Raw genomic sequence first — 22,043 nt, forward strand, 5'->3', positions numbered from 1 at the left:
CATTTTAGTCTATAATTTTGAAGTTTGTCCAATTTCCGTCTGTCCAATTTTAATTTTTACACATACCATAAATTTTAAATAGTCACTCTTAAGTTAATTTTTACGAAAGTTACTAGTAACAATTTTTTATCAATAAGATACAATGTATGAATTTTCAAAATTTATAATAAAATGATAAAAAAAAAATCCTGAAAAATTCAACGCAACAGAGACTAAATTTAAATCACTACAATGATTAAAATCAAACCTACTCCAAAGTAAAGACACTAAATTGATATTTTAACTAAACATTTATTTCTCTCCTCTTCCTCTTTTTTCTCTCTCATACTAGTAAAAAGCGTAGACCACCTTTTATATCTATTTGGTTTCTGATTTTTCATTTTTGAAAATTAAGTCTATAGATACTACACTATGTCCACATCAAAATTTGTTCCTTTGGTATCTATTTTTTAATGATGGTTTAAAAAATATTGCCAAATTTTGTAAATTACAAAAAGTAGATTTTAAAATTTTGTTTTTGTTTTAAAATTTGGTTAAGAATTCAACCATTGTACCTAAAAAAAATGCAAAACACTAGAAGAAATGAGAATTTTTTTTTTAATTTTCAAAAAAAAAAAAAAAACGAAATGATTATCAAACGATATCATAATTATAGAAAACATGGATTTCTTGATGACCAATGATCATATGAATATTGGAAAACAACACTTCCCAACTGGTCTAGTCAAAAAAATTTCTTGCTATCCACTATTAATTTTATATTATCAATGCTTACGCTCAAACTCAATAACTACCAACAACAAAATATAGTAACGTTTAGTGATCGGTAAAATTAGAAAAGTACGATAGTATTAACGGATTCTATTCATATACTAATGAAAATGTCTTAATTTTTTAAGTTTAAGGATTTTTTAAACTTTTAAAAGTTCAAAGTACAATGTTTGTGAGTGTTTTGTATAATTTAGTCAACATTACATGCTTAGGCTAAAACTCAATAACTACGGACAACAAAATACAGTAATCTTTAGTGACCAGTAAAATTAGTGAGGTGAGTGTAAGTGGACAATGAAACAAAAAGAGTAAAAAGAAAGAGTAGTGTCAGATTAAGAAGACAGGATGGGAAGTGGGGGATGATGGCGTAAAGCAGGAGAGTAAGTACAGGCATGGGCATGGCGAAGGGATGATGACTTACTATGGTTAATGATGATGGCACTCTCAAAGTCAGTGGAAACCTCTTTCAGGAGCTTACCACCTCAAGTCTGCCCATTTATTGTTTATTGCCCTAACTTCAGACCAAATAGGTGTCCACAACAACACCCATTAATGGATGTTCTGTTCTCTTCCCCTGAACACCATTCTGGATTTCTCTGCACTGCATCAAAACACAATTCCAAAGTTTTTTCACGTCAAATATTGTCTTATATTTATCAACTGCAGCTTAGGTAGAAAGAATCTCTACAAACAGAGCACCACTGCATCTAAATCCAGTTCTTTAGCCTTTAAATTTCAAAAGTTTTGATTGGGTCATCGAATATATAATTAGATCTACCATCAGTACCATTAAAAAAAGGATCTGTATTGAGAGCCAAATAAGTTAAAAGCTCCATAAAGCCATCAGAAGTCTTTCCTTTCTCCCTGAAGATTTGAAGATGTAATTGAAACATTTAAGGATTTAACTCTTTTTTTAGACGAAAGCATTCAACTTTTTAACTTCTCCCTGAAGATTTGGAGAATGTAATTGAAACATTTAAGAATTTAACTCTTTTTTAGACGAAAGCATTTAACTTTTTAACTAAGTGACAATAATATGAGGACATCAGACCATGATCCATATTTTTATTTAAGAGTTTTATTGTCTTCCATTTTTACCCTTCTAAACATGGTTAAGTAAGGGTATTCTGACCATTTTTTTAGAGTGATGATTTGACATCAAATTAGGGCATCATCCCTAAAATGGCTATTTAAAGTATGTTAGTTTGACGTAATAAGTTTTGAGTTTTCTAAATAAAACTTGTTTGGTTGATGATAGAGCTTCATCATCATTTCCAATTCTTGAGTCATGGTTGCATACCAATAACATACAAGTAAGTCTAATCAACTTGCTTATGAAATATTCGAACTTGGAGTGAGGAACTAATTCTCCTTATTTATTGGTATTCGATCAAAAGATAATCCATCATTTTCTTTGGGTTGAAATCAAATTGATTTGGAGGTTCCAGTGTTTGAGAATAAGAGATTTCATATCACTGATGTTAGAACTTTTTTGCAACTAGCACAATGAATTTTGGTCTATTTTGGTCTATTTTTGGGCATGTGACACTTTTTATAAGGAGGTCGCAAAATCCAGATGAACACCAAAATGAAGATCTCATAGAGCAAACAAGTCTGCTCGTTTTCATTTCTTATTGTAAGGGAACTATAATGTTCAACTGCTACACATAAAATGACTCAATCTATATTAAGCCTTACACGATCACAGGGATATTGTATGCTCATTCACCAAATCTAAAATAAAAAAAGACATCTACATAGAAAAACAAGGTGAAACAAATAAACTTGTACAAAGTTGGTGTTCAAATCAATGTACTCCTTAAAATCCCCCCATGACATGCATCGTCTAATCTCTGAAGGAATTATAATTTAATTCAAACAAGATGGCAAGTTTAATTCCTTTATTAGAGAATAAAAATGTATAGTTTGGAATTACCAAATGAGATGTGCGGACCCAAGTCCATGGATGATACTATTTTTTGCCCAAGAAAATTCTGTTCACAACATCAACTGGTAAAGCATAAGCTGGGTCAATGGCTTTCAGGCCTGGATATTCAAGAAGTGAAAGGCCTGCATCAATAAAAGTAAACGTAAGGAGTGACAAATATCATAAGTATTTAGATAAGATATTAACATCAGCTAGTAGCATATGACGTTAATAACCAGCTATTCCGAAGTACGTGTGATAGACATCAACAGCATCATCCGGTCTGTCTGAAATACCACCATTTTCTGTGTCCTGAAATTTTCAATAGTTTAGTTATGCTATGGAAGTTTCCTTCGTTAGATGCAATATAATCATCTCGTATGAATAAATCCAATCTAGATAAAGGAAATTTGGCTAACAACCTGACAGTCTAAGATGAACTTAATGAGTTTTTCCTTATTAATCCAGTGAACTCTGCCAATCATGATCAAGCTAGAAAGAACCCACCATGAGTAGCAAACCTGAAGCAACATAATGAAGTCGGTGAGTGGGAGAATGTAAAGCAAAGACTTGGTTACAATGTATAATAGAAGTTCAAACCCACATCAGGAAGTTTCTCAGGTCGACCATTAAGACCTCCAGATTTGACTTGCCGCTCACATAACCACCAGCCAAGAAGATCCTTGTCAATATGGTGTAGAGAACCCATTATAGCAAGAGCACCAACACAACAGAAAACTGAAGTCACAGCAGAACTTGACATTAAGACACAAAACCTAAAACAATTGATAAGTAAAAGTCGATTCATAAGATAAGTACGGCTACATAAACAAAAAGCATAAATATGCACTAATGTAAATGTAATTTCAATGTCCAAATAGGATAATACCAAACATGGTAAGAGAAGTAACCAATCCAAATTGTTTTGAAGCACAAGAGAGATCCCATCACTCAGACAAGATGAAGATAAAATTTCAAACATCTTTAAGAGTAAGTGAATACTCAAAAGATAAGATATGTTGAACATACTTTGTCCAGAGTGAGATTCTCCACCAGGCGTGCATCCAAATCCACCATCCATATTTTTGCAGCTAACAATGTAGTTCACAGCCTTCTCTACATTAATTTTTTCCAGTTGATTTAATAAGGACAGACAAGATACTGCAATATAAGAAAACCTGCGAGAGAGAACATTTTCAGCTTCTCAATATTTTTCACGTTTGTAGGAACACATGAAGCATGAAACCCAAAATAAGAATAAAAATAAAAGTAAATTAACAAATGGGTAAAGACTACCTTGAATCTACTTCACCCCAAATATCTCCTGAAAAGGAACCGTCTTCATTTTGCAAACCAACAATATCTACCACAAGATTAAGTCTCACGAGAATTTCTATATAATTATAGTTAACACTCAACTTAATTACCAACTTTCACTGACAGGTGCATATGAAATCAAAAGTAGAGGACACATAGAGGGTGTTCTGAAATATTTAGAAATAAGTAGTTGGGTAATGGTAATCAATTGTCCCCTCCCCTTTATTCCCCAACGTATTAAAAAAGGTCAGTGTTTCCCAAAAATTCATGAAAGTTATCGGTAAACTGAATCAAAACAAAAAATCCCACAAGATGCTAAAAATTAAAAGTCAACTCCTAAATGCCAAAGGATACAATCTGTCACCTTATCAACATCTACAACACTCAACTTGTCAAAGAGGGCCAAGACTTGGACGGCACTAAGGGTGTAAAGTATGTGGGGATCATGTCCAATGTTTCCAGAAAAACCACCTGCATATATCGGATCTCACTTCTCTACTTTTGTTACAAATGATTCAACGTTTGCATCTAAATCCTAAAACATGCTGAAAAAGGAAATTTTGTTCAACTTGATTCTGTAACAGCTTTGTATCAACACAAAAAGAAATCTAGTATATTTAATAGTTTGATATGTACGATGTCCAAGACTAATAGCACAACGCTGAACATATACATTTATTCCAAACAAACTAAAATATAACCATATTAACATAGAAAGAAAAAAGCAAACAAGTTGAGACAGTAGAGAATGCTAAAAACCTGACTCGTGCTGACATTTCAAGACCCACGAAACAACTTCATTGATATCCACAGTATCTAGCTTTCCAAGAATATCCAGTGTGGTTAACCCCCAATATGCACCATTCATTCTAATATGTTCCATCATCACAGATTGAAGATCATCCTTTCTCTGTACATGAAACAACCTAAGGTGGGATACATACATAGAATAAATGGATAGCTGTCTACTATCTAAGAGTACGAGTGAACTGATACTAGATAATCGTATAATAGACCGAATCCCAACCCCCAAAATGGTTTGCCCCACTTTTTGAAACTAACAATTTTGCCCTTACATCATCATCAGCCAAAATTACCCTTAATTTTATTTTTCCCTTTTCCTCTTCTTCTCTCGATTACCCTTCCTCCATTGCCATTCTCCATTCATCGCCAGCCATCGGAACGTTGCAGAGGTAAAAAAGTAAATAAAGTAATGGAGTACTCAAGAGAAGGGAAATATATGAACGATAAACACACCTTTTCAACAGATATGATGTATTTCACGTGTTTCTCAGCTGTCAATTCCCCCATTTGTCAAGTGCTAAATTTGCTTAATTTAATTTCTTTGGTAGATGATACTATAGACACAAGAAAGTAAACTCGATAAACAGTGTGATCACAAAAACATTGCAAACAATCAAGCAGTGATCGGGGAGGACGCATTAAACAAAAAGGAACTTAGATCAAACATTGTCACCTACGGAAACAATTAATCCACAGAAAACTGACGCAGAACAATTAATCTATAAAAGAAGAAATTAAACACCGATGACAAAACGAGATATATCTAGAAATCGAGTAACTGGAAACCAGTGAAAGGCCAGGGCCGAACCTGGTTTGATCGTGAGCTCCAGTCGAGAGGGTAATATCGACTTAAAAATGGGAGAAAGAGCTACAAGACGAAGAAGATCCAGAAATCAACGGGGAATTGTAGGTTATATTAGATATATGGGTTAGTTAGTATTTTGTTGTAAATATTGTTAATTATATAAAGGCCTCTTTGTGATTAATAAAAATAAGCAAGTTTATTTACTACTGCTTAATATGGTATTAGAGTATTAATAAAAATTCCCTCCAATTTTTTCGACCATTCGTCTTCCCTCCAACTTTCTTTCTCCTTGAACCTTATTTTCTTCATCCCTCATATAGTATCAGTCTTGTGCTCGTTTCCAATCTTTTCACGGAATCGAACTACAACTCATGGAGTGAGGTGATGAAGATCGGGCTTACTGTCAAGAATAAACTCGGCTTCATCAATGGAGAAATCCCCCGTCCTTCTGGTGAGTTACTTAGCTCTTGGATCATATGCAATGGTGTCGTCACTGCGTGGATTCTTAATTCCCTTTCCAAAGAAATCTCTGCGAGCATCAATTTTTCTGACTCTCCGCAAGAAATTTGGGTTGATCTTCAAGAACGATACCAGCGTCAGAATCGGCCAAGAGTTTTTCAGCTTTGCCGCGAAATTTCCAACCTCATGCAGAATCAAGATTCTGTCACCACATACTATGCAAAGCTAAAGACGTTGTGGAATGAACTGATATCCTACCGCCCTTCCTGCTCCTGTGGAAAATGTACTTGCGATGGCGTCAAGAACCTACAGACATACTTTCAGACGGAGTGTGTTGTGTCGTTTCTCATGGGATTAAACAACTCCTCTGCTCCAATTAGATCTCAGTTGTTGCTGATGGAACCAGAACCCTCTATCAATCCCACATTTTCCTTGGTAGCACAAGAAATTGTTCAGAAAGCCTTTTCTTCATCCCCTGGCATTGTCATGTCTTCATCCAATGCCACTGCTCTTCTTGTGAAAAATGGTCCTTCTGCTTCCTCCTAGTCTATTATGAACAATTTCCGCAACACCAATCAAAACAAGAAGAAGGAGATGCCACTTTGCACCCATTGCAATCTTCAAAGGTATACAGTTGATCGTTGCTACAAACTTCATGGCTATCCTCTTGGTCACCAGCTTTACAAGCCTCCCGAGTCATCAGCAAAGATAGAACATTCTGATTCCCTATCTTCTCTTACAGCTGAACAATGCCAAGGATTATTAGCCATGCTCCAATCTCATCTCAGCAAGTCCAAATCACCCACCACAGCAACAGAATCAATCGATTCTAATGGCCATGTCATAGGTATTTGCTCCCTCCCTGATATATCTTTTGATCAGTGGATACTTGATTCTAGTGCATCAACTCATATTTGTTATAATAAGGCCTTAATCACTTCTTTAAGACCAATTAAACCAATAATTGTTTCCTTACCAAATCAGTCTCAGCTTTTTGTTGAGTTTGTTGAGGATATCCAAGTCACTACAGATATCATGCTACAGAATGTATTATATATACCAGGTTTCTGTTTCAACTTGATTTCCATAAGCTCTTTAACTTCTCATCTGCCAGTAATGGTCACTTTTTCCAGTGATTCTTGTCTAATTCAGGACAAGTACTCTTTGAAGATGATTGGCAAGGCTAACAAATGACATGGACTATATCTGTTATAAGCTTCAGTTGATAAGTCTTTACATTCTTTCTCGCATTTTCCTCTACTTACAGAGCTTGTTTGTTCTTCCACTACTACACTTTGTACATTTACTTGGCATAATCGTCTTGGACACCCATCCCACAAGCATCTTAGTTTCCTAAAAGATATTTTACATGTTGACTTGGATAGTACTTGTAATAAATGCTTGATCTGTCCTTTAGTAAAACAAAAACGACTATCTTTTCAAAGCCATAATAGACTTGCTGCTCATGCGTTTGATGTTATATATTGTGATGTTTGGGGCCCCTATAATGAATCTACTCATGCTGGATATTGTTATTTCTTAACAATAGTCGATGATTACTCTCGATACACTTGGGTTTTTCTGATGAGAAACAAGTCTGAAGCTATTAATATTGTTCCTCGTTTCTTTCAACTGGTTGAGACTCAATATGGTCGTTTTATCAAAGATTTTCATTCTGATAATGCACAAGAACTAGCTTTTACTGATTTTTTTGCTTCTAAAGGAGTTCTCCACCAGTTTTCTTGTGTTGGACGACCTCAATAGAATTCAGTAGTGGAAAGAAAACACCAACATTTGTTAAATGTAGCACGATCTCTCTTGTTTCAATCTAGGTTGCCTATTATGTTTTGGGGAGAATGCATATTAACTGCCTCTTATTTGGTCAACCGAACTCCATCTCATATTCTATCTTGGCAAACTCCTTTTAATCGTTAAACGGTGAACATGTTGATTATCATTCACTACGTACTTTTGGTTGTCTTTGTTTTGCATCTACCTTTCTTTCACACAGGACAAAGTTTCAACCTCGGGTTATTGTCTCTATTTTTTTGGGATATCCTACTAGTGTCAAAGGCTATCGTCTATATGACATTGAGAAGAGGCGAATCTTTATTTCAAGAGATGTTGTATTTCATGAAGACATATTCCCTTTTCATCAAATCATCTCTCAAGAGGAGGTACTTGACCCTTTTCCTGATTTAGTACTACCACTGCCGCTTGCTTTTTCAAAAGGTCTATCTAGTTGTGCAATGCCTTCACCATCTGCTAGTCATACTCCTCCGGAGGACAATTTGCAACTTGCTTCCAATGAGCTGCACACTTCACATGAAGCACCTGCTCCTGTTGAACTTCTTTATGAACCTATCGATATCGCGGCTACCATTTTGCCTAGTCCTCCTCATATTGAAAGTGTCCATCAGTCTCATCATCCTCGCCGCTCTACAAGGACTATTATACCACCTTCATACCTTAGGGACTACCATTGCAACCTCCTATTAAAAAAACAACCTCAGCAGACACATACTAAATTTCCCTTACAAGCTGTTTTGTCCTATGACAAATTGCACCCTACTTGCAAACTATTTGCACTCAATGTATCAGCCACATATGAACCACTATTTTATCATCAGGTTATCCCTCATGAGCATTGGCGCCAAGCTATGCAAGATGAACTCTTAGCAATGGAGACCAACAAGACTTAGTTTGTTGTACCCTTACCTCAAGGACAACATTCTATTAGCTGCAAATGGATATACAAAATCAAGTATCGTGTAGATGGAAACATTTACCGCTATAAGGCATGCTTGATAGCCAAGGGATATACACAGCAAGAGGGCCTTGATTACATCGAGACATTTTCCTCTGTTGCTAAGTTAGTTACTGTCAAAGTCCTTCTTACTCTTGCAGTCTCAAAAGGTTGGTCTCTACTTCAACTAGATGTTAATAATGCTTTCTTACATGGTGATCTAATTGAGAAAGTATACATGGATTTACCCTTTGGTTACAAGCACAATGTTGTCCACAAATAGAGAGAGCATCTCGTTTGTCGTTTACACAAGTCGATCTATGGACTCAAACAAGCATCAAGACAATGGTTTGACAAATTCTCAAAAGCCCTCATTTGTTTCGATTTTTCTTAGTCAAAATTAGATTACTCTCTGTTTACTTGAGGTTCTGATGAGTCTTTCATTGCCTTGCTCGTTTATGTCGATCACATAGTCATCACTGGTGCTTCTTTACCTATGCTACATGAGTTAAAAAACCACCTTCACAAGGTCTTCAAGCTAAAAGACTTAGGTTCCCTTCGGTATTTTTTGGGACTTGAAATTGCAATGTCATCGCAAGGCATTCTTCTGTTCCAACGAAATTATACCTTGCAACTTTTGGAAGATCATGGATTATATGTTTGTAAGCTGACTCCTTTGCCTCTTGATCCACATTTGAGGCTGAATGCTAACGTTGGTACTCTTCTCACTAATGCAACAATGTACCGAAGGCTCATTAGGCGACTGTTATATTTGACCATATCTCATCCCGACATAGTATTTGCTGTTCACAAGCTTAATCAATTCGTTGCTCAACCACGCCAACCTCATCTTAATGCTATCATGTCTTTGTTGAGATATTTGAAGGCTTGTCCCCGACAAGGAATTTTGCTGCGGCCTATCCATTTATTTCAATTGAAGGCATATTTTGATGCTAAATGGGGCTCTTGTCCTGATTCAAGGAAATCCATATCTAGTTTTTGCATATTCTTAGGAGAATCCATCATCAGTTGGAAGGCTAAAAAGCAGTCTACGGTCTCCTGATCCTCTGTCGAAGCTGAATACTGAGCATTAGCAACTACTACAAGTGAGTTATTATGGATTACTCAACTTCTCCAAGAACTTTCCATACCTTTTGTTCACCCTTCCTTAATATACTGTGATAATGAAGTTGTTATCCATATTGTCGAAAATCTGGTTTTTCATGAAAGTACAAAGCACATCGAAATTGATTGTCATTTTATCCAAGATCACATCATTCATGGAACTGTCAAACTTCTTCCAATCCGAACTCACTTGCAGCTTGCTGACATCTTTACTAAAGCCTTACCAACATCTTTGTTTTCTCCATTACTGTCCAAGATGGGCATTCTTGACATCACTATACCATCTTGAGGGGGAGTATTAGATATATGGGTTAGTTAGTATTTTGTTGTAAATATTGTTAATTGGTTATTATTGTTGCTTGCTGTACTTGCCTATATAAAGGCCTATTGAAAAGGCCTGTACAACAATAAAAATTGCCTATTGCTGTTTAATAGGTTAGAGAAGAGAATTGAAGAAGCATGGAAAATCAGCCCTAATTTGTAATATTGATCTCGTTCATGCAGATCACCATAAGCAAGCCACTCACTACTCCAAATGCCATGGCCATTGGCCATGGGGGAGCTGGATAACCAAATATGTACTGTTTATTTAATGCCGACACTGCTAGAGAAGAATTTTATTTTGAAAATTTTAATTAGTATTATAAATATTATAAAAATAGATATCCAATCCTTAGTGTCCTAGAAGTTATGATGTTATCATAATAATTCATATTTGGTGTTCATGTAAGTCCATATCCTATCTACTGCTTTGACTATAAATAGTGACATTTGGTGGATCTTAAGATGATGCACATTGGTAATAAAAAGAAATTTTCATATATTTCCCATTTCCATAAAATCATATATATATTTTTTATTTCTATTTTTCTTATTTTTCATAAAATTATAATTTTAGTTATTTATAAGTTTAGTTATATTATTATATTATATATAATATATATTATTTCTCCCATATGCCATTGTGCTCCTTAATTTCACAACATGTTATCAGCACGAGCTCCTGTTGCTTCCATCGCTGAAGGTAGGTTAATTTTTTTTTCTCATTATTATAATTAATAAATTAAATGTTATTATGCATATTTAGTACATATTAAATTTTTTAATATAAATACAATATTTTGTGATAGTGTTGTCATGAAAAACCTTACAAAGTCACTGAGTAGTGGTGTCCAAGTTGCTACCTGTTCGTTTAGAAGATGGTTCGTTTGCTGAGCGACAGCGAGATTTGGTAGACGATTGGCTTGGCGTTGCAGCGACAGCGAGAGGGGTTGTTCTTGACTAGAGTGAGAGATAAAGAGAAGAAAACTTCTTCAAAGGTGAGTCTCTTGTTCTTTTGTATTTAATTTGTTGAAAGCATGCCGTAATTTATTCTGTGATGCATAACTTGTATGTATGTTTGTGAATGCTTGTATTTCTGTCACAATGAATTTGGAACGATCTTATTTCCGCTCATAGGTACTCTTTGATAAGAGTTCCTTCAATTGGTATTAGAGTTAGGTTCTGATATTCCAAATCCATTGTTGTATAGAATAGCATTTACATTCTTGGTGGGTGAAGCATGTCTACATTCTGTTTAAATATTAAATAGTTTTGTGGATGTGGATTAATGGAGTTTTTTGGGATGATGCCTTTGGTTATTTAATTCTTTTACATTCAAAGTTAATTATAAGGGCCCCTGTGTTTTTGGGCATATTAACTTGCTATCGAGTCTGTAATTCAAAGAGTTTGAGTGTGAGTCACTCGTGATGAGGCATCAAGGCAAGAAGTAGCACTGTACTTCGAGGATGAAGATGACCAAGCGTTGGTCAGGTCATGTAGATGATGGGGTAAGCGATCGTTGAGTATATGATACTCGACAGTAAGGTAAACGCGCGTGCACTAGACAATCGTTTAGCTCAGCAAGCTTCATCGCTTAGTTACTAACTACACGATCACAGAGTAAATATTACTTAAGCGCTTGTTTTATGATCGTCTAGACGATCGTGCTTCACAGCAACATCGTCGTCTAAACGATCGTTTAGACTTGCGTGTTTGATTTTGGTGTGCTAAACGATCAAGTGCCTCATGTTTCATCGAATTGTAAATGGTACTTAATTGTAGCTAAATGATCGTGGATACCTGGCCATTTTACTAAACGATCAGGGAGGCTTCGCCCGGGTGGTTTAAGACTTTGTTCACCTGTGAATCGATTCGCACGATGGATTAATGTAATAGATAGAATTTTATTTCTGTTTTTTGAGGCTGATCATCCCAGTTCATTAGTCTTTGGTGAATGTACATAGGATGTATGTTTTGATTATATGTCATATGGTATGCCATATAGTTGAAATCCCACCTTAGGTTATGCATTGGTCATGCATCATCTCTATATTGTAAGAGTTATGATTAGAGTTTGCATGATTTAAATTACATAAGAGTATGCTCATGCATCATATAATATAAGAGTTATATTTATGCATGCATTAAGCATAGACATGCATCATCTTTATATTATAAGTGTTATAGTATAAGGGTGTATGAAAGCATGTTTGCTTGGTTCATTACCAGTATATAAGTGTTATATATAGTAGTGAATGGACATTGAATGAAGCATGACACATAGGTTAAATTTATAAGAGTTATGAATACCTAGTTATGCATGACAATGTGTATAGGTTTTGATTGTTTCTTTTATAAGTGTTATAAGGGAAATTAGAACTAAAATCAATAAGAAAGACATGCATGCAAATTTAGGCTTGAATCATGGTTTTTTAAAAGTGTTTTAAAACTTGGTGAAGATAGACCTAAGATCACGGTTCTAATGAGATTAGCAACCTAAGATTTAATCTTTTAATTAGTTTAATGGGATTAAATTGACTAATAAAAGATTAAAAGTGTAGAAAATCTATCTATAAGGGACCTTTTGTCTAAGGCAGGTTTTGTCTAGGCTGAGATACTTAAGCTGACGGAAACGGAACACCCCTACCTGGGAACCTACCTGAAAAGGTGAATTAGATAGATTTGATGCATGCATGCAAATTTGAGGACAATCCGTTAAAGAGTTTAATGGTACTAATTGAACTTGTTTAATTTCAAAGACAAGAGTTGTTTTTTTAGCAAATTAAACTGACTTAGATAAAATCAGTAGCCGAATGGTCTAAGTTAATGAACCCCTAGGTAGAACATTCAGTGGGAAGTACTTGGGGTATATGATACATTATTTAAACCTCTTCGCATTTCTCCCTATATATTCACACTGTGAGATCTATCCTCGGCCTCGTGGCACCCTGGGAGTGTCCTCCTAAAGGATAGTGTTTGACTAGGTCAATATCAAGGTGAATGGAGAGAATGTTCATAGTAAGTGGGAGTGGGATGTGCGACAGCATATCCCACGGTTTCTCTCGTTAGGTTGGATAACATTTCTGTGCATCGCCTTGAGGCACCATGGGAGTGTCCCCCTATAGGATGGCAGTTTTGCACGACTCTTTATTTGATCTTCTGTAGGATAAGGTCGCTTTAGTCTTTTATCCTAATCTGTTTTTTCCCGACAGTGGACGCATTAGGGTGGGACTCTAGGGCCGAAAATGAGAGGTTACATTTACGCAAAATTGTTAAAGGTTAACAGTTCTAGACTGAAAAATGGTGACTGTTAAAGTCAGTTACAAGAGTTATTTCTGCCTAATGGTTGAAAGTGTCTCATCTTAGTGAAAGGGCATCTGATCACCCCACCGGTGACGTTTGTTCTGCCTCGCTGGGGCATCATTACGAAATAGAAGTCTTTTCACTTAGGGTACTTGGAAACTATTTTGCTAAAACTAAAATTGGTGTAAAATGTGGTATTGCATAGACTCATTAAGTTTGTTCATTTTTCAGCAACGTAAATATGGCTACATCCACATTAGCTCCATTAAGTACCAACAAACTGACTGGCAAAAACTACGCTAGTTGGAAGCACACGATCACAACAATTTTAATCATCGATGACCTAAGGTTCATCCTTATGGAGGAGTGTCCTTCTATTCCATCTCAAAATGCCACTCGAAATGTTCGGGAGGCCTATGAGCATTGGACACGGGCTAACGAGAAGGCCTGAGCTTACATCTTGGCCAGTCTTAATGATGTTTTGGCCAAGAAGCATGAGCCTATGGTCTCAGCACATGAGATCATGGAGTCCTTGCAGGGGATGTTCGGACAACCGTCTGGACAGCTCAAGCACGAAGCTCTTAAATGCATCTTCAACTCCAAAATAAAGGAAGGCACCTCTGTCTGTGAACATGTGCTTACTATGATGGTCCACTTCAACGTGGCGGAGATGAAAATGGATCACGCATCGATGAGGGCAACCGGGTTAGAATAATCCTGCATTCATTTCTGGATAGCTTCCTACACTTTGTCAGTAATGTAATTTTGAACAAAGTGGACTATACTCTTACAACTTTCCTTAAAGAGTTGCAGACATTCCAATCCTTGCTGAAAAGTAAGGAGAAGAAGATTGGTGAGGCAAATGTTGCCTCGTCATCAAAGAAGTTCCACAAAGGTTCAACCTCAGGAACTAAGTCTACACCTTCTACTTCAACACTTCCAAGTGAAAGAAGAAGAAGGGTGGTAAGGGGAAGGGGAAGACACCTGCTAACCCACAGCCTCTCGCCCAGTGGGAAAGGCGACCAACGCCCGGTAACAAAGAAAAATATTTTCATTGTAACTAGGATGGGCACTGGAAGCGGAACTGTCTACACTGGATCAAGGAGAAGAAGAAGGCTAAAGTCAAGGCAAAACAAGTTAAATATGATTTACTAGTTTTGGAAACCTGTATAGTGGAGAATAATGATTCTGCCTGGATTATTGAATCTGGATGTTTGTTCTTCTTTTCAGGGGATTAGATCCTGATGGCAGCTAGAGGCTAAAAAGATGACGATGTGAGTAGGCACCGAACACGTTGTCTCAGTTGTGGCAGTGGGAGGGCTCCAGTTAACTTTACAGAAGAAGTTTATCATTTTGAATGATGTTTATGTAGTTCTTGAGTTAAAGAGGAACTTGATTTCTGTAAAGTGTCTGATACAGTGTAATTATACTCATTTTAATTTGGATAAAGTGTTTATTCATAAAGATGGAGTTGAAATTTGTTCAGCAAATCTGCAAAAAAACCTTGTATGTGCTAAGGCCATTAGCAACGAGTTCCCTCCATAACATAGAGATGTTTAAAACTGTCGTAACTCAAAAGAAATGACAAAAGGTTTCTCTGAAGAAAAATGTCCAACTTTGGCACCTTCGATTAGGCCACATCAATCTCAATAGGATTGAGAGGTTAGTAAAGAATGAACTTCTAAGCGAGTTAGAGGAAAATTCATTACCAGTGTGTGAATCTTGCCTTGAAGGCAAGATGACTAAAAGACCTTTTATTGAAAAAGGTTATCGAGCGAAAGAATCGCTAGAGTTAGTGTATTTTGACCTTTGTGGTCTTATGAATGTGCGAGCCAGGGGAGGCTATGAGTATTTCATCACTTTCACTAATGATTACTCTCGGTATGGGTATGTTTATTTGATGTAACGGAAGTCTAGATCCTTTGAAAAGTTCAGAGAGTTCAAGGCTGAAGTTGAAAACGCATTGGATAGATGGATTAAAACACTTCGATCGGATCGAGATGGACAATTTTTGGATATGAGGTTCCAGAACTATTTGATAGAATATGGAATCGTTTCCCAACTTTCAGTATCAGGTACACCTCAACAGAATGGTGTAGTGGAGAGGAGAAACAGAACCTTGTTGGACATGGTTCCATCGATGATGAGTTACGCTTCTTTACCGGACTCGTTTTGGGATTTTGCAGTGGAGACTACAGTGTATATCCTCAACTGTGTTCCTTCCAATAGTGTTGCGAGAACATCTTTGGAGTTGTGGAACGGGCGTAAAGCTAGTTTGCATCAGTTTTGCATATGGGGTTGTCCAGCACATGTGCTTGAGGCTAATACAAAGAAATTGGAACCATTAAAAAGTTGTTCCTCTTTGTAGGCTACCCCAAAGGTACACAAGGGGGTTACTTTTATAATCCTACGAAAAACCAAGTGTTTGTGTCTATGAACACTACCTTCCTTGAGGAGAATCATATTAGGGAGCACAGTCCACATAGTAAGATCGTGTTGCGTGAGCTTTCCAATGAAACTACTGAAACTTCAACAAGAGTTGTTGAAGGGCCTACTCCATTAGCAAGGGTTGTTGATGGTAGTTCATCTGGTAGGTTAGTTCCACCTCAAGAGTTAAGGGAACCTCTATGTAGTGGGATAGTTGCGAACCCACATGTTCGCTATATGGGTTTCACTGAAATTCTGGCTATCATAAGCGAGATTGAGGATCTGTGGTCTTATCAGAAGGCAATGAAGGATTTTGACCAGGATGAATGGGTCAAAGCCATGTATCTCGAGATGGAGTCGATGTACTTCAACTCAGTATAGGATCTTGTAGATCAATTTGATGGGGTAAAACCTATAGGTTTCAAATAGATCTACAAGAGGAAACGAGGTGCCGATGGGAAGGTGCAAACCTTCAAGGCTAGACTTGTGGCAAAGGGTTATACCCAGTGGATGGAGACGACTATGAGGAGACTTTCTCGCTTGTTGCCATGTTAAAGTCTATCTACATCCTCCTGTTCATTGCCGCATTTTATGATTATGAGATATGACAAATGGACATTAAGACTGCCTTTCTGAATGATAATCTTGAGGAGACTATTTATATGGTGCAGCCCGAAGGATTCATAGCCCAAGGTCAAGAGAAAAAGGTTTGCAAACTGAACCCATCCATTTATGAGCTGAAACAGGCGTCTCGATCTTGGAACATTCGGTTTGATACTGCGATCAAATCTTACGGCTTTGACCAAAACGTTGATGAGCCTTGTGTCTACAAGAAAATCATCAACAACAGTAGTTTTCTTAGTGTTATATATAGACAATATCCTACTCATTGGGAATGATGTAGGTCTACTGACTGCAGTTAAGAATTGGCTAGTGATCCAATTCCAAATGAAAGATTTGGGAGAGGCTCAGTTTGTTCAGTATTCAGATCTTTTGGGATCAGAAGAACAAAGTGCTAGCACTATCTCAGGCATCGTACATTGATAAGATGTTGCTCAAGTACTCGATGCAGAACTTCAAAAGGGGCCTACTGTCTTTTAGGCATGGAGTTACATTGTCGAAGGAAATGTGTTCTAAGACGCCCTAAGAGGTTGAGGAGATGAGATGGGTCCCCTATGCATCTGTCGTTGGCAGTTTGATGTATGTGATGCTCGTACTAAACCAGACATCTGCTACGCTGTGGGGATAGTCAGTAGGTATCAGTTTAATCTAGGACAGGGTCACTGAATCGCAGTCAAGAACATCCTCAAGTATCTTTGGAGAACGAGGGACTACATGCTCGTGTATGGAACTAAGGATTTGATCCTTACTAGATACACGGACTTTGACTTTCAGACGGACAAGGATTCTCGGAAATCCACTTCAGGGTCAGTGTTCACTCTTAACGAAGGAGAAGTAGGGTGACGAAGCACTAAGTAAAGGTGCATCGCCAACTCCACGATAGAGGCCTAGTATGTAGCGGGTTGTGAAGCTTCTAAGAAGGCCGTTTGGCTCAGGAAGTTCCTGACAGATCTAGAAGTTGTTCTAGACATGCCTAGGCCCATCGCCCTCTATTGTGACAGTAGTGGTGTTGTGGCGAACTCCAAGGAGCCAAGGAGTCACAAGCGAGACAAACATATAAAGAGAAAGAATCATCTCATCCGCGAGATAGTACATTGAGGGGACATGATAGTTATGAAGATCGCTTTGGAGCACCACATTGCTGACCCGTTTACGAAGGCTCTCAACTACAGTTTTTAGGGTCACCTTCAGAGCATGGGTCTAGAAAACCGCTCACGGCTGGACTAGGGCAAGTGGAAAATTTTTGTACTGGGCCTTAGTGTCCTAGTTTATTGTTTTGTACTTGTTGTAATGTACACTTCACTGACTTTAGGACAAGTGGGAGATTGTTGGGGTTGATGCCCTAAACTCTCGTTGGGTTCTGTAGTTTGTAAACACTATATTGAACAAACGCACACTTGTGATGTAATAATATATGATATTTTTTGCACTGTTGTCTATGAAACATGGGATGTTTTCATTGCTTTAAAACAAACCAATAAACTAAGATCCCTGGTTGTCATTGTAACTTAAGAATATATGTGGAGACATACAGATGGATCATGCCTTAAGTGATAACTAAAATGGTCTGTAGTATATGGATATAGGAGGGAAACCTTATCCTGGTGATACGACGGATGCAGCCCGCTTTGTAGATTGTTACAAGTGTTGTGACGTGCTATAGATGGTCTGATCCTGATCATTCATGTGAAGACATGTGAGCGAAGGCGTCCTATCCAAAGGAGTTTGTATAAGACTAGACCACAAAGTATTTAGTCTCGTTATATAACGTCGTTCATGACAGAGACTTCACTTCACTAGGATGACCATAGGTAACATGACCTTAATCCTGAGTGAGTTGGGAACTCCTGCCTTTGAGGGCGGTCCTTTGATTTGCTTGGGTGCGAGTGGCCAAATTTCTGACTCAAACTTACCACTTTGAGAATTCGTCTGATTGGGGAGCTGGGAACTCAACTACACAAGATGGAATTCACCCCTTCCTCGAAGTATGGATAAGTACATAGATTGTTTCTTTAAGAGCTGATTTCAGGGCTTTAACGATGTGGCGCCACACACCTTCTCATGGCTCGAGAGGTGTCCACTCATAGTAGAACTATGAGATATTGTTCATTAGAGGGATCAGTGTACTTAAGGAGTTAGATGTAACTACAGGGGCAAAACGATAAATTGGCCCAGCTGTACTTACGAGCATTTGTGAAGGGTTATCGTACTGTTGATTGGTTATATCCGATGGACACATCAATATATCTGTAGTGAGAAGAGTGCAACTATCGGTATTTAGTGGAGTGCCAGCAGTTAATGGATGGTGGATCTCGTGGCTAAAGAGTTTAGTTAGCTATTCACGTACCGTTGGAGCTTCAAGCTACAGGTCCATAAGGTCCCCTTGGTAGCTCAATGGATTCAAGTTGAAAATCAGTTTTTGGGTCAGTTTGAAGTGTTCAAATTGACAAAAGGGAGTTTGTGAAGGAAATCAGACATGAAGATTTCCATAAGCAGTGGAATGATCTTTCCAAATTTCAATCGTATTAGAATAACAACAATTACAATCCAGAAACGGAAACTACAGGCTATGCACAAAACGAAATTACAGCATGCTTTTCTAAAGATCAAGGGATAGAACAAACATACCTTTGAAGACTCATCTATAATCTCCCTTGATCACGAACGCTCGAACAGACTCCAAGACTGCAACTCGAACGCTCGAACACTACAACTGCTACACTACATGATCCATAACAATCTCGAACACAACGATCACCCAGATCACGAACACAGCGAATGACCTTTAATAACCTCGACTATGTCGAGTTGAGTATGACACCACCACAATGGCTACCTTGGTATTCTCGGTGTGAGAATCCAGAAGTGTGGGCTCTGTGTGGACTTGGTTAGAGAACGAGACCGGAGGAACAATCGTGTAAACGATTGAGCAAGTGGGAGATGAAGAGTTTATCGAATATACGATGCCTAATCATTTAACAAACGCTATGCAATCATTTAGCAAAAGTTGCACGATCATTTAGCTAATCGGCCAGCTGAGTGACTATCGTATAGAAACACTCCACGATCGTCTAGTCTCTCTTCAACTCTCGTTTAGTAAATCGTATTTACTTGACAGCCATCGTGAGTAATCCGAGAATGGAAACTCTTTCTACTACTAAATTTAGGAAAATATTTTTCCTTTTATCTCATGGTTACCATGAAACCACCAATAACCTCCCACTCAATTGGTTATTAGAGAAAAAGAGATAATTATCCAATAATTAATATTACTATAAATATAGATGATAACCAACTTACCATACTATATTTATAACCTATAGTTTTTAATATTTCATCTCATGAAACATATAAACCATAACTCTTTTTCTATTTCATGGTCCTTATTTAAATATCATTTACATTAACCATCCACTTGATGTATCTCACATACTACACCAATCATATCATATATAATCAAGTTACCTTTTGACAATTTAAACATTTCAAATCAACACCAAGAAGTGATTCTCAACTTGAATCCATTAAGCTACCAAGGGGACCTTATGGACCTGTAGCTCGAAGCTCCAACGGTACGTGAATAACTGACTAAACTCTTTAGTCACGGGATCCACTATTTGTTAACTGCCAAGCACTCCACTAAAGACCGACAACTGAACTCTCTTTACCATAGATATATTATGTGTCCATCTTAACCAATCAACAATGCGATAACCTTTCACAGATTACTCGTAAGTATAACTCGACCAATAACCATTATACCCCTGTAGTTACATCTAATCCTTAAGTACCACCGATCTCTCTAATGAACATAAGTCATAGTCCTACTATGCTGAGTCCTTTTTTCCAAAGAGAAGCTGTGGCCACTATGTTCAAGCCCAGAATCCGCCCTTAAGGGAGTAATCTATCTACTTACCCCTGCTTCAGGGAAGGAGTGAATTCTATCTTGTGTAACTGAGTTCCCAGCTCCCAAATCAGACAAGGCCACAAAAAGGTAGGCATATTGAGCTGAGAATCTGGCCACTCTCACCCGTACCAATCAAAGGACCGCCCTTAAAGGTAGAAGTTCCCAAAACACTCAGGACTGAGGTCATGTCACCTATGGTCGTTTAGGTGAGATGTAAGTCTCTAGTATCAACGACGTTATATACAGAGACTAGTCATCTCATGGTCTGATCTTATACAAACTCTTTGTATCCGCTCTCATGTCTCCACATGAATTGTCAGAACCTACCATCTGTACTAGTTCACAAAACTTACAAACCTCTACAAAGTGGGTCGTTGATGCAGTATTTTATGTAATGGAAATATAGATGATATGCGTTGATGGAATGGCGTTGTGCACTCAAGTTTCCCCAACGGAATTCAAGTGTAAATTCCTCTGAGTTTCCTGGTAAGTTCAGGGTCAAAATTCCTCTGAGTTTCCTGGTAAGTTCAGGGTCAAACATAGGGACTTGTGAAAATAGATTGCGTTGGTAATTTTGATGAAAACTTTGCGGTAACCAGGAAAATAAATAAAGTGTTTGGTTTTTCGATTGCGTTGATTAAAAATAGATAACAAATGCGGTGGAGTCTGAAAAGAGTTGGTAAACGAGAAATGCGATGAATATGTGGTGAACGGGTTGAGAAAGGTTTCGGTTAACACTCCCTAGAATGCGTTCATGCTTGCGATCATGCAACCCACATACAATAGAAAACCACCTCTTGGTGCGAATTCTACGGCTTCTAATGCTAGAACGCATGCGATATATGTGCTAAGTCTACAGGGCCTACACATAAGCCTCTATTCCAATTTATGCGATGATAAAATGACATCCACACAAATATGTGATGTAACATCCCACAACTTTTTATTTATTTATTAATAATGTAAAACTTTTCCCTTTTCAGTAATTGTCCTTAGTTGAAGGGCATGTTTGGAATTCTGAATTTAAAGTATAAATGCAAGGATTAAGTGTTGTCGTGGAAATTATTAAAAAATTATTCAATTTGAAAAGTTATGGCAGGAATTAATTATTTTTTTGAAAAAGAAAAGGAATTAAATAGTATAAAGTGGGTTAAGGAAATGATCTAATTAGAGTATAACTATTTTCCTTTTATTATTATTATTATTAATATATTTTTTTTAAAATAAAAGAACCCCCTCCCACCTTTCCCCTCACTCACGGCGAGCGCCCCCCCCCCCCTTTGTTTTCTGCTTCCTCGCCGCCGTTCGTGGTTCTTGCTGGCCAGATCCCGCCGGTCAGACACTCTCTCAGTCCACCCAGATTCGAACCGCCGCACGTCCACACTCTCAGTCCGCCTAGATCGGACGCTGAATGCCCGCCGTCAGCTACGAATTCCAGCCGCTCGCATCTCTTTCTCTCTCGACAACCCTTGCCTTTCGCTCTCGTCTCGCCAACCGTCAAGCCGCGCCA

The 22,043-nt window shown here is 37.6% G+C and overlaps 2 protein-coding genes across 7 annotated transcripts; one reads left to right on the plus strand and one right to left on the minus strand.

The window, feature by feature from the left end:
* Nucleotides 1–870: 870 nt before the first annotated feature.
* On the minus strand, nucleotides 871–5,783 carry LOC120077486 (geranylgeranyl transferase type-2 subunit beta 1-like). 6 transcript variants are annotated; one of them, XM_039031381.1, is made up of 11 exons: nucleotides 5,628–5,783; nucleotides 5,273–5,373; nucleotides 4,775–4,925; nucleotides 4,370–4,486; nucleotides 3,995–4,061; nucleotides 3,728–3,876; nucleotides 3,303–3,436; nucleotides 3,121–3,219; nucleotides 2,935–3,010; nucleotides 2,708–2,841; nucleotides 871–1,367 (listed from the first exon to the last, which is right to left on the minus strand). In XM_039031381.1, the coding sequence occupies exons 2-10, from the start codon at nucleotides 5,324–5,326 to the stop codon at nucleotides 2,744–2,746; spliced, it is 945 nt and encodes a 314-aa protein (XP_038887309.1). In that variant the 5' UTR covers nucleotides 5,327–5,373; nucleotides 5,628–5,783; the 3' UTR covers nucleotides 871–1,367; nucleotides 2,708–2,743. The 6 variants fall into 6 exon arrangements, with proteins under 6 accessions (XP_038887309.1, XP_038887307.1, XP_038887308.1 ...); XM_039031379.1 differs by having other exon boundaries at nucleotides 871–1,372; XM_039031380.1 differs by lacking the exon at nucleotides 5,628–5,783 and adding an exon at nucleotides 5,497–5,612 and having other exon boundaries at nucleotides 871–1,372.
* Nucleotides 5,784–6,008: 225 nt separating this feature from the next.
* Nucleotides 6,009–6,629, plus strand: LOC120077355. The gene has a single exon (XM_039031240.1). It carries the CDS (start codon nucleotides 6,009–6,011, stop codon nucleotides 6,627–6,629), a length of 621 nt encoding a protein of 206 aa, XP_038887168.1.
* The last annotated feature ends 15,414 nt before the right edge of the window (nucleotides 6,630–22,043 follow it).

The sequence above is a fragment of the Benincasa hispida genome, chromosome 5, assembly GCF_009727055.1.
Source record: "Benincasa hispida cultivar B227 chromosome 5, ASM972705v1, whole genome shotgun sequence".
NCBI classification, from domain to species: Eukaryota; Viridiplantae; Streptophyta; class Magnoliopsida; order Cucurbitales; family Cucurbitaceae; genus Benincasa; species Benincasa hispida.